Below are 12,565 nucleotides of genomic sequence, written 5' to 3' on the forward strand. Positions count from 1 at the left end.
CATTGCAAGTTGTGCTCTTGGTGTGATCTTTGCAGGACACCCACTTCTAGGGAGAGTAGCAACAGTACTGAATTCCCTCCATTTGAGGACAATTTCTCTTACTGTAGGCTGATAAACATTCAGGTCTTTAGAAATGCATTTGTAGTTTTTTCTAGCTTCATGCATCTCTACAATTCTTCTTCTGAAAGTTGTTTTGATCACGGCCTGGTGGACATAAACAGATCTTTCTTGAGAAGAGCAGGCTTTGTTAGTAACCTGAATTTATGTCTTTTTTATAGGGCAGGGCTCCTGTATAACCCGCACCTTCAATCTCATCTCATTGATTGGAACACCTGACTCCAAATAGCTTTTGTAGAAGGCATTACTCCAAAGGTTCACATACTGTTTGAATCTACACTGTGATTGTGTAAATTGTGTATTCAGTGTTGATAAGAAGAAATACAATTGTTTGTGTGTTATTAGTTCAGGCAGATTGTGTTTTGTGACTTAGATGAAGATCAGACCATATTTTATGAGTAATTAATGCAGAAAACCAGGTAATTACAAAGGGTTTACAAATGTTTACTTGCAACCGCAGGATGAATAAACTGCTGTTTCCAGACACCATCAATAATAGAAATGGTATTTCACCTATTCCTTTCCTTCAGCTGATTTGGCTTTTGAAAATCCAGAACTGTGACAGAGGTCAGGGAAGTAAAGTACATCAGAAGTAGGGAAATACTGTACATTGGAAACAGGGATGATGCTGTATATCAGAAGGTAATACAGGCTTGAACAAGTAGGCATCTCTCAGTCTCCACCCAGCTAACAGGAATCACTGCCACTCATTTCTAGCTCATCACCTGCAGCCTATTTAAACCCAGCTCTCAGCCACAGCACTGGTTCACCCATCGAACCAGCCAGCCTCAACCAGTTGCTCCTGGCCCTCAGTTACCTTGTTGACTGTGTGTTTAGTACCTGTTCTCTCTTGTTTTGTGGTGCCTCATAGTTTGTTATTTTCACTGTCTATTATTAATTGTATCACTCATTGCTGAATCGTCTCCACAGCTCTGCTTTTGGATCAAGCCTCCTCTACATTTCCCAACTTTACCAGAAGGCAGAAAACGGCAGTGCAGGAACAAAGAAAGAAAACAGGAAGGGAATTGCTTGAAAGTCAATTCAAAGGCAAGATGCTAATGTTAAAACAATCTGTGCTAGTGACAAACTCCTCCTGATCTTTCTGCTTTCTGCAGTCAGACGGAACGCATTAAGAAGCCACTTACTCATATTTATTCAGGGAGGAGGATCCACGCCAGGACCACCAGAGTCAGAAACAGTTACCTTCCCCAAGCAGTAAAGCTGATCTACACTTCCACCCACTAACCCACCCCCGTCAACCACTTTATCATTTCCTGTCAGAGTCACCTTATGTACAGACACTGCTTGTGCCTAGCGTCACTTTATGGACATTCAAGCGATCTATCTATATAAGATAGCTTATGTACTTATATTACTGTGTTTTTTTCATCATTGTGTTCTTTGTCTTTATTTATTTTGAAATACAATATGGAATAGGCCCTTCCGGCCCCTCGAGCTGCACCATCAGCAACCCACCGATTTAATCTTAACCGAATCACGGGACAACTTACAATGACCAATTAACCTGCTCTGTCTTTGGACTGTGGGATGAAACCAGAGCATCTGAAGGAAACCCACACATTTCATGGGGAGGATGTACAAGCTCCTTACAGAGGATGCTGGGATTGAACTCTGAACCCTGACGCTTTGAGTTGTAATCGTGTCTCACTAACCGCTATACTATCAGTAAGCATGACACTATTGTGTTTCTATTTGTGCTGCATCAGACTCGGAGGAACAATTATTTCCTTCACGTGTGTACTGGAAATGACATTAAACAATCTGGAGTCTTTACTCATATTTATATTTTCTTATGACACAGAGGCAGGCTAGTCAGTGCATTAATAACCTGCTGGCTCTGAGCATTTTCATTGATATAACAATTACAGCACGGAAACAGGCCATCTCAGCCCTTCTAGTCCATGCCAAACACTTATTCTCACCTAGTTCCACCTACCTGCACTCAGCCCATAACCCTCCATTCCTGTCCTGTCCATATACCTATCCAATTTTTTTTAATGACATAAACAAACCTGCCTCTACCACTTCTACTGGAAGCTCGTTCCACACAGCTACCACTCTCTGAGTAAAGAAGCTCCCCCTCGTGTTACCCCTAAACTTTTGCCCCTTAACTCTCAACTCATGTCCTCTTGTTTGAATCTCCCCTACTCTCAATAGAAAAAGCCTATCCATGTCAACTCTGTCTATCCCCCTCATAATTTTAAATACCTCTATCAAGTCCCCCCCTCAACCTTCTATGCTTCAAAGAATAAAGACCTAACTTGTTCAACCTTTCTCTGTAACTTAGGTGCTGAAATCTCCATAATTAATTAAGTTATTAATCTCTGTAACCCATTCACTCTGCCATGTCCACTGTGCGAGCTCTGCCACTCACCTACACCAGGGAAGGGTGTAGACGGGGTAAGTGCAAGCAGGTTTTTTCCACTGAGGTCGTGGGTTAAGGGTGAAAGGTGAGAAGTTTAAGGGGAACATGAGGGGAAATTTCTTCACTCAGAGGGTCATGAGAGTGTGGACTGAGGAGCCAGCACAAGTGGTGCATGTGAGCTTGATTTCAACGTTTGAGAGAAGTTTGGATAGGTACATGGATGGTTGGGGTATGGAGGACTATGGTCCCGGTGCAGGTCGATGGGAGTAGACAGTTTAAATGGTTTCAGCATGGACTAGATGGGCTGAAGGGCCTGTCCCATGCTGTACTTCTCTATGACAATTTACAGTTGCCCATTTCCCTACCAGTCTGCAGTCTCTGGGACATCAGGTCTGCATGCAGTCACAGGGAGAACATGTACAGACTTTGCCCACAGCGCTGGAGGTCAACATCAAACCTGGACAATGGAGATGTGAGGTAGCCACTCAACAAGTTCTCCTACCAAGCCACCCTTCGTTTGTAGCCCACTAAATGATTAATATGTTGAATATAAACATTCTCAAACACATTGTTAATGTGAGCAATGGGCCTCTGGACCCCATGTCCCACCTGGGCGGGAAGCTTGATAGCACCTCACCATACCCAGCCATCTTTGAACAGAGAACCGAATAGCTGGGCTGCTGACTGGCCAGCTGCCCTCCAGAAGCCAATGCAACACGCTGCTCCTTCTGGCATGGTCTCCATCCCAGTCTTCTGACAACAATTAAAGCATAAAAGTTCCAAATGTTGGAATACCAAAGCAGTCACACACATTTAAAAAGTTTACTCAAACTAACTGAATAAAATCAAATAAAGCACAATGCTTAGTTCCTTCCTTACAGCCGATTCCTCGCGTTCATTTTAAAAATTCTGCTTGCACTTGCAACTTTCCCAAGCTTGGTATCCTGTGTAAGTGGGCCAGTGCTGCTGCCTGTGATGTGAGTTGTTCTGTGTGCTCCTGTCGGAGGGATGCATTGTGCGGGAGAAAGCTGGGCACCGCATAGCTCTGCTGTAACAAACAGCCTGTCTCTTTACCAATCCTGTCACTCTGTGTATCAGTGCTGCATTCCACTTACAGCTGGACTTCTCTGTAAAGTGCCAGTGGTCAATGGAAAGGGCATTTAGCACGTGCTGAAATATCTGGTGCTAGTCCTGCAACGTTCAGGCTGAGAGCGGAGACAGACCATAAACGGCACCAGTACTGCCTGGGGAACTTTCCTTGGTGGCAGATGCTGTACCTGCAAGATACCATTTCTTGTGATGTAGTTCCCAGGTTTTGATGCTGGGTTTATAGTCGATGCTGAAAAAATGGCATTTTAATTTTTTAAAAAACAGTAATTATTTTGCTCATTCTAGATTGAACTTACTGTCTCTTTTTCATGTTTTGTTTCCCCTCTCAGCAGCCTTGGAGATCCTTCCATGTGCCTTTTTGTTTTGGCTTGCTCTGACAGGCGTGAGCTACTTTCAACAAGGTGGGTAGATTCCTCTCCAGTGTGGTCAGGTTGAAGGCCAGGTCAGAGCCCTCCGTGGGCCGGAGGCAGCTGATCAGGACAGGTATCAGGTTGTCAGATGCTCTGGATGAGGACCTGCAAGGACGAGGACAGTCAGCCTCTCAAGTACTGATCCCCCCCAGGTCACCAGGTCCTGAGGTCGGGGGTCCGTGCCGGCAGGAGGCAGGAGGACCTGTGCTCGAAGCCCGAACATGGAAAATGAAGTCGGCGAGTCTGAAAGTCAAGGCCTGATGGGTCTGCGAGTCTACTGGGGAAGTCAGAAACCCGAAGTCTACATGCCCGCTGATGGCCTGGAGGCGGCCGGTCCTGTGTGTGGTGGGTGGGAGGGAGGAAAGATGCATGTTTTAATGTTGTGGTTCCTTGCGTTGTTCTGCTGAAGATTGTGAGCACGCTACGTTGGCGCCAAATTGCATGGAGACACTTGCAGGTTGTGTTGGTTGTTAACGCAAGTGATGCATTTCGCTGTATGTTTCGAAGTAAATATTAGAAATAAATGAATCTGAAATCCAAAACTGATAGTTTTTTGTTGCCATTTGCGTAATGTTTATGCACGTGGGGGTGGGGGGGAGCTTGATGTTTGATGTTTTTCTTTGAATGGCTTGGTTCCATGGTTCCTCTTCGTTTAGTGACTGTGTGTGGGGAAAACGAGCTTCAGGGCATACGTACTTTGATAATAAACATACTCTGAACTTTGAACTTCAGTGACCTGGATTCAATCCGGGCCTCGTGTGCTGTGGGTGGATTTGGAACTATCAGTGCAATAGTCACTGTAACACCCTGGGAATGGTTTTATTGTAGAATCAGTGTTTGGGTTATGGTTAGAGATAACGGATGCTTTGGAATGTGAGCTGGGTCTTTTTGTTCAGCATGAGATGGAGAGAGAAGACGCTGGACAGAACCGGTCGTAGGATACGACCCGATGGGGAGACCGTGATTCGATGGAGCCAGACGGTGAGATTGACTGAGCATCGGTGAATTTTGGAAAGAGATGAGCTCCAACTGCTGCACATTTGACTGTTTAATTATAATGGGCCCTTTTTGTTTTTCCTTTCTTTTCTTTACTAACCCTTTAGTTAAAATTCATAAGTATAATTCCTTTAATCGTATGCAGTGTACTGTCTGTTGTTTCTTGGCACAGGGTAGCAAATTACACAGCATCCACACAAACCGGGGTTTGGGGTGGGAGAAACGTCTCAATCTCATGGGTTTGCTGGGACCGGAGTGTGTATTCCCTAGACTTACGTAGCCAAGGAAACCAGTGGGATTTTATTACTATAAAATGATCACTTTGACACCACCTTGTATGCACATTGACATTATTTTAATGTACATAGTGCAGTGTCAAACTTTATTCCACAGTATTGTCCTTGGTTTTTAAGCACATTAAAATGTATAGTCGATGTTTCAGTCCGAGACCCTTCATCCAGTCCTGCTGAAGGGTTTCGGACCGAAACGTCGACTGTCTTCTCTTTTCCATAGATGCTGCCTGGCCTGCTGAGTTCCTCCAGCATTTTGAGTGTGTGGCTTGGATTTCCAGCATCTGCAGATTTTCTCTTGTTTGACGTTAAAATTTTTCTTTTTACTTCCATGACTGCTAGTTTATTCTCTCAAACTTCATTGATATTGTCATAAATTACATTTTTGTACCCATCATCTTGAAGAGGAAGTTGATGTAAAAATACATGAACTGCTTGTATGTTTCTATTGCTGGTAATTGTTTCTAAATAATTTGTGCGATGTTTGTCCCTTACAGTTTTATCTGACTGCGTTTACTTCAGTCTCTTTCACTGCCAGTTTCCATCTTCCTCTTTCTATATCTCTACCCATCTCATTTTTTGTGTCCTTCTCACATTTTGTATCTGTACGTCTGCCCCTCTCTCTCTGTCTCTGTCTTTTGTTTCTTGCCCTCTCATTTTCTGTTTCTTTCTGTCTCTGTTTTGCTGTCTTTATCGTTATCCTGCTCATAATCACTGTCTCCATCTCATTTAATCTCCATTTCTATCTTTTCGCCTCTGGCATCTCTTTCCTGGATTTGGCTCAACCATTTGTTTTGTCTTTCTCTCTTCTGGCTTCTTTCTGTCGATGGCTTTGTTCCTATTTTCAACACTATGTTCTTTTTTCTTAACAGTTCTTAAATATCCTTGAGCAGCACACATAAAAAAATGCAGGAGGAACTCAGCAGGTCAGGCAGCATCTATAGAGGGAAATGAACAGTCAACATTTCAGACAGAGGCTCTTTATCAGGACTGAAAAGGAAAAGGGCAGACACCAGAATATGGAAGTCAGGGAAGGGGGTGAAGGATAAGCTGGCAGGTGAGAGGTGAGTCCAGGTGAGAGGGGAAAGGTAGTTGGTTGGGGGACGGGGGTTGAGAATGATGTGAGAGTCTAGGAAATATTTGATGGAGGAGGCAAAGGGCAGAAGCCCATGCAATATTGGAGGTAATGGGCAGATGGTGAGGGAGAGGGAGGAAAGAGCAGTGATGAGGAGCTTTGTGTGTGTGTTGCTCAAGACTCACAGCATCTGCAGAATCTCCTGTGTCTCTTAAATATCCTTTTCCTCATGTCTGTCCATGATTATCTAATTAAAACAAACAATAACATTTATTTCATGTGGCCAGCCAAAAGCACATAGTTAAAGCCACATCCAGCAGTTTAACGGTCAGTAGATGCAGGAGAGGAACTCTGGTCCGTTCATTTCCTTCTAACCTTGTTATGGTCCGGTCCGGTCCGGAGCTTGCATTCCGGGTCTTGATCCGGTCCGGAGCTTGCATTCCAGGTCTTGTAGCCGTCCCTCCTTTCACCCTTGAGCCCAATTAGTCACACCTGTGGATCATCCTGGCTTGTTGGGGCTCAAGGAGGCGCACCTGATGCCCATTGGCTGGCAGTGTATATAGGGGGCTCTGGGACTGAGTGGAGTTGGGGGTTGTTCTGTCTACCCTGTTCTGGAGTGACTTTTGTTAAAGATGAGTTCTTTGAGTAAGTCTGGCAGTTACCCTGGACCTAGTTTCCTTCCTATCCCTTGCCTCTGTTGGGCAAGCCTGGCTGGACTGCTGTTGCCTGGTGGGGGACTCTGCCCCTTTCCATTGTTTGCTGCTGATGGGTTGTGCCCTACAACCTACCCAGGTACACTGTGACCTGCTCAGGCCCCTGTGTTCCTGCCTGGGAGGTCTGGGCCCTGCCTAGGAGTTATGTGGCCTGCCCAGAGGTCTCTGCCCCTACCTATCTCTTGTTGTTGATGGGTTGTGCCCTGCTACCTACCCAGGTGTCCTGTGACATGCCCAGACCCCTGTGTTCCTGCCTGGGAGGTCTGGGCCCTGCCCAGGAGTTATGTGGCCTGCCCAGTGAACTCCAAGATCCTGCCTTGCCTGAACTCTGGGATCCTCCTTTACTGAACTCTAAGAGTATCCTGGAACCCCAGAATCACTTTGAATGTCACATCCCTCATGCACACCACAGTCACCACATCTCGTCTATTGTTTAGTTGTTCCTGTCCTGCCCCTAGTACTTCAGTGCCTGTCCTGCACTTGGGTCCAGCCTCCTGTCCTGCACTTGGTTCCAGCCTCCTGTCCCTGATGACAAACCCAACATCCAAAACACAGCACACTCATTGAGGTGAAATGGAAACCTACTTCTTTCAACACAGATAGATACTTCATAAAGAAATTATAGTGTCTCAGTAGCATTACAAGTGAACAGATACACAATATACAAATACTAGAAAAGAAGTAAGGAAGATTGAAAACTAAGTTACCTCAAGCAGTCTAACAGGAGAGGATCATCATTTCCCTGGGTATGGATTGACTCATTATAGAGTGTAATGGACAATGGTAAGAATGACCTCATTGTTGGTGCATGCCATACTTGTGACTAACCAAGCGGGCTCCCCCAACATCAGGCTGGAATACACTTCATCCACCACGTCCATTCAAGTCACAAGCACGTCACCTGAACACTAGTTATGTGGCAGGTTCCTCCTGCTCAGTTCCTGGCATCTTATACTTTTTCAAAGAAGCTCTATGCAATGACAAAGAACTCTGTCTCAACCAGCCTTCACATAGTGTGTAATAACTTTAGATTTTAGCCACTCTACACTCTCTCAGAAAACAGTAATGGAGAGGTTACGGCTGATGGATAGATATCCATTCACCTTTCCTCTGTCAGCTTCCCAGGCACATAAGCAATTTTTGTCATATGTCCCAGGTTTCCTTCTAACTCTGTGATTTGGCTGTAACTATTTCAAAGATTCAAAGGATACTTACTATTGAGTTATGTATGCAGTGCATTACCCTGAGATTCGTCTTCCCCACAGACAGCACAAAACTTTCACAGTCCTGATCGATGATCCCTGGTTTGCTTTAAATTTCCTTTGTGTCACGATCGGGACCGTTGACTCCTTGTTTTCCTTTAACTCATTGTCTCCCCATGTTTCTTGGGCTCTGTAATTAAAGGCACTTGATTCTCAGCTGAACCGGCAGTATTTAAGTGTCCGGCTTACAGCTACTCAGGGCTAGATCATCATCGGACGTCACCTTATGTCACTGAAGCAAATATGAGCAAGTCATCTTGCTGGAGCGAGCCAAGTCTACTTGGAGCCACTTTGTGTCAGGATAAAGAACTGTCTATCGTTGTGTGGTTCTGTCTCTTCGTATCCTCGTCTCCGCTGTGCGGGTCTGGCCGTTTGCTGTGTTTTGTGTTTTGTGTTCTGTGTCCTGCGTCCACGAGGAGTCCCGGCTCTGTGTTCCAATGTTCTGAGTTCCAAGTCCAGGCTCCAATGTTCTGAATTCCAAGTTCTCAGGCTAAGTCCAAGCCCAGGCCCTGAGTCCCAGTCTGAAGTCCCAGGCTGAGCCCAGGCCCTGAGTCCGGGTCCCAAGTCCCAGGCCAAGCCCAGGCCCTGAGTCCCAGTCTAAGTTCAGGGTCTGAGCCCAGCTCCAGCCATGCATATTCCCACTTCCGCTTCATTCACTCCTTGATGTCTCTCTGTACAATCCTTGCTTCCCTGCTTCCCTCGTAACTATTAATAAACTCTATTTTTGTTACCGCTACAAAACCTGTTTGTGTCCTGCATTTGGGTACACCTGTGCTCCACACTTGTGACACAAAACAAAGAAAAACTGTGGAGCCTGTCCAAAGAAAACATCAAGCACCCAACGTGCAAAAAAAAGAACAAATTGCACAAACCGCAAAACTTAATGAATAACGCACAGAATGCTGAACATCAAACCGCAGAGTCCTTGAAACATTTGAGGAATTTTCAGTTTAGTTTAGCTCTGTTCGGTTTAGTGCTGTGTCACTTGTTGCCAGAGAGCCAGTCCACCCCGATCAAAATCGTGCAAAATAGCAATAAAAAAAGGAGTAACCGAAACCAGAAACGCATCATAACATGAACTGCGAAATCCTCTGAAAACGGGTCCTGTCCACACCAATCAAACCTTGCTCAAGACCCAAGACTCCTGCACGTTCCTCTGGTAGCAGCAAGCGAGAGGGAGAGGGAGACCAGTCTAACGCAGGCAGATGGCCCTGAACATCTGCTCGCCTTCTGCTCTCATTCTCGTTGATTTAAATCTTGCTCGACGCTTGAATCAGCGATTTGCTCGAGGATTGGAGCCGATCATGGGTTTGCGCTCGACCACGAGGCACACTCCATTCTCGACCATGCCGAATTCCCTCAGGGCTAGCAAAAGCACCACATCGCTCAGCTGGCCCAGAAGCAAATTATCAAATTATCAAAATGCAAATTACAGGCTCTAATCACACACACATTAGTAGTAGTATTTAAAAGAAGTAGTTTTGTGAACTGTCTGCAGGACATTACTGTTAGTCTCATTGGTTGCTGGCACTATATTGTTGTGATTTCTTTTATTAAACCCTTTTGGCCTTGCTGTATCTTTTTGTAATGATGTCATGTCTGCCCAACAGCCTATCGTGCGCATTGTCCTCTTGTTCACTGTTCATCCCTTTGCCCAGACTCTGTATATCTCTGTATGTGTGTGTGTGTATGTATCTATATATATATAACATACCAAATCTCCTCAATGCCACATGAAATATAGCCACTGTCATGCCTTTTTTGTAGCTCTATCAGTATGTTAGGCCCAGGATAGACCCTCAGAGATGTTGACACCCCGAACTTGAAATCACTCATTCTATTTACTACTCATCCCTCTGTGATGAATGGTATATGTTCCCTCATCTTACTCTTTCTGAAGTCCACAATCAGTTCTTTGGTCTTACTGATGTTGAGTGCAAAGTTGTTGCTGCGACAACACTCAGCTAGCTGGCATATCTCACTCCTGTACGTCCTTTCATAAGCATCTGAAATTCTGCCAACCGTAGTTGCGTCATTAGCAAATTTATAGATGGTGTTTCATTTATGTAGTCTAACCTGGGCTTGTATAAGTGTATCCTTCATTTTCTAGTATAGTGCTCTGGAAATATAGGCTGAAATTCTATTAATGTGTGCCTTTCTGGTACATTTCAATATTTTGTGTAAAAATATGGAGTTTTGACCAGCAACTGAACTAGAGATCAGAAGATCAGGAGGGAATTTCACTCAAGCTTGCTAACGGAGTAGAAAAGGCAGCAAGTCATGGTAATGGTAATATTTTGTAACTCTGACCAACGACCGATCAGGAGATCAGAAGTTTGAGAGGAGGGAATTTCACTCGGGTCCACTGACCGAATAGAAAAGGCAGCTACTTGTGGCAGAATTTTGGAGCTCTGACCTAGGACCAATCAGTGTTTGGGATTGATTAGCAGGAACAAATCAAAGGAAGGCAAGGGCAAGCAGAGCGGCCATTGTTGGAGCGGGCAAGAGTTAGATTGGTGATTCTGCAGCTTTAGCTCTTCAAGGCTTCAACGAAGAGAGGCTTCAGTCAGAGAAGAAAAGCTGTAGGTAGGGGTTCCCCTCCCCTCCCTTCTTTATATTTGCTCAGCTAGGACAGGAGAGATGCCGGGCAGGATAGTGGAATGCTCCTCTTGCAGGATCTGGGAAGGCAGGGAGATGTCCAGTGTCCCTGACGACTACAACTGTGAGAAGTGCATCCAGCTGCAGCTTCTAACACTCCACATTAAAGAGCTGGAACTGGACGATCTCCAGGTGATTTGGGAGGCTGAAGAGGTGATAGGACATATAGAGAGGCATATGCCCAACGTGCAGGACACAGGAAACTGGGAGACAGTCCGAAAGGTGAAAGGGGTGAAGGAACCAGTGTAGAGTACCCATTCCCCTCAACAACAGGTATATCACTTTGGATACTGTCAAGGGTGATGACCCTACCGAGGAAAGTCACAGCAGTCAGATCTCTGGTTCTGAGTCAGAAGGGAAGGAGCAAGAAGAGGCATGCTGTGGTGATAGGGGATTCATTAGTTAGGGGAACAGAAAGGAGGTCCTGTGGGCAAGAAGGAGATTCCCAATGGGTGCCAGGGCCCGGGACATCTCAGATGGAATCCCCAGCATTCTCAAGTGGGAAGGTGACCAGCTAGAGGTCGTGGTCCATGGAGGTACCGATGACATGGGTAGGATCAGTGACAAAGTCAGCGGAGGGAGATCCGGGAGTTAGGTGTTAAGTTAAAGGATGGGACCTCCAGGGTTGTGACCTCAGGATTGCTACCCATGCCACGTGCTAGTGAGGCCAGAACTAGGAAGATTAATTAGTTTAACATGTGGCCAAGGAGTTGGTGTAGGGGGAGGGCATCACTGGACTTTTCTTCCAGGGAAGGTAGGTCCTGTATAGAAGGAACAGTTTGCACCTGAACTGAACTAATATCCTCGCAGGAAGGTTTGATAATGCTGCACGGTGGGGTTTACACTAGAGTCGAAGGGGGTTGGGAATCAGATTGCCACAGCAGTTAGTGGAGAGATTGTGGAAGCAGATTAAGACCTCGGACAAAGTTAGGAATCAAAAGTTTGAGCATGCTGTGACTAGTGTCCTGAGACACGTATATTTCAATGCAAAAAGTATCGTAGAAAAAGTGGATGAGCTCAGGGCATGGATCAACACCTGGAATAATGACGTTGTAGCCATTAGTGAGACTTGGTTGCAGGAGGGGCAGGACTGGCAGCTCAGTATTCCGGGTTTCCTTTGTTTTAGATGTGACAGAGTGGGAGGGGTTAAAGGAGGAGGGGTGTTGTTACTAGTCTGGAGAAATGTCACGGCAGTGCTCCATCAGGACAGACTGGAGAACATGACTAGTGAGTAGAACTGAGAAATAAGAAAGGTTGACCACATTAATGGGACTAGATTGCAGACCACCCAACAGTCCTAGGGATTTAGAAGATCTAATTTGCCGAGTTATCTCAGACTGTTGCAAAAAACACAAGGTTGTTATAGCAGGTGATTTGAACTTTCCACATATTGACTGTGAATCCCATACTGTAAAAGGACCAGGTGGGATAGAGTTTGTCAAATGTGTTCAGGAACGTTTCCTCCATCAGTACGTAGAAATCCCAATGAGAGGGTTTGAAATACTGGATCCGCTAGTAGGGAATGAGGCAGGGTACAATGCCATTAGT

General features: G+C 45.4%; 1 protein-coding gene across 2 annotated transcripts in view; it reads right to left on the minus strand.

The window, feature by feature from the left end:
- The window catches only part of arhgap1 (Rho GTPase activating protein 1), a 518,954-nt gene extending 516,472 nt beyond the window's left edge, over positions 1 to 2,482 (minus strand). For both annotated transcript variants that reach the window (XM_073049175.1, XM_073049173.1), the window contains exon 1: positions 2,469 to 2,482. In XM_073049175.1, coding sequence (XP_072905276.1) covers positions 2,469 to 2,473 — 5 coding nt within the window. In that variant the 5' untranslated portion in view covers positions 2,474 to 2,482. The remainder of the gene's footprint in view (positions 1 to 2,468) is intronic.
- Positions 2,483 to 12,565: the final 10,083 nt, after the last annotated feature.

This window comes from Hemitrygon akajei, chromosome 6 (genome assembly GCF_048418815.1).
Source record: "Hemitrygon akajei chromosome 6, sHemAka1.3, whole genome shotgun sequence".
In the NCBI taxonomy this organism is placed as follows: Eukaryota; Metazoa; Chordata; class Chondrichthyes; order Myliobatiformes; family Dasyatidae; genus Hemitrygon; species Hemitrygon akajei.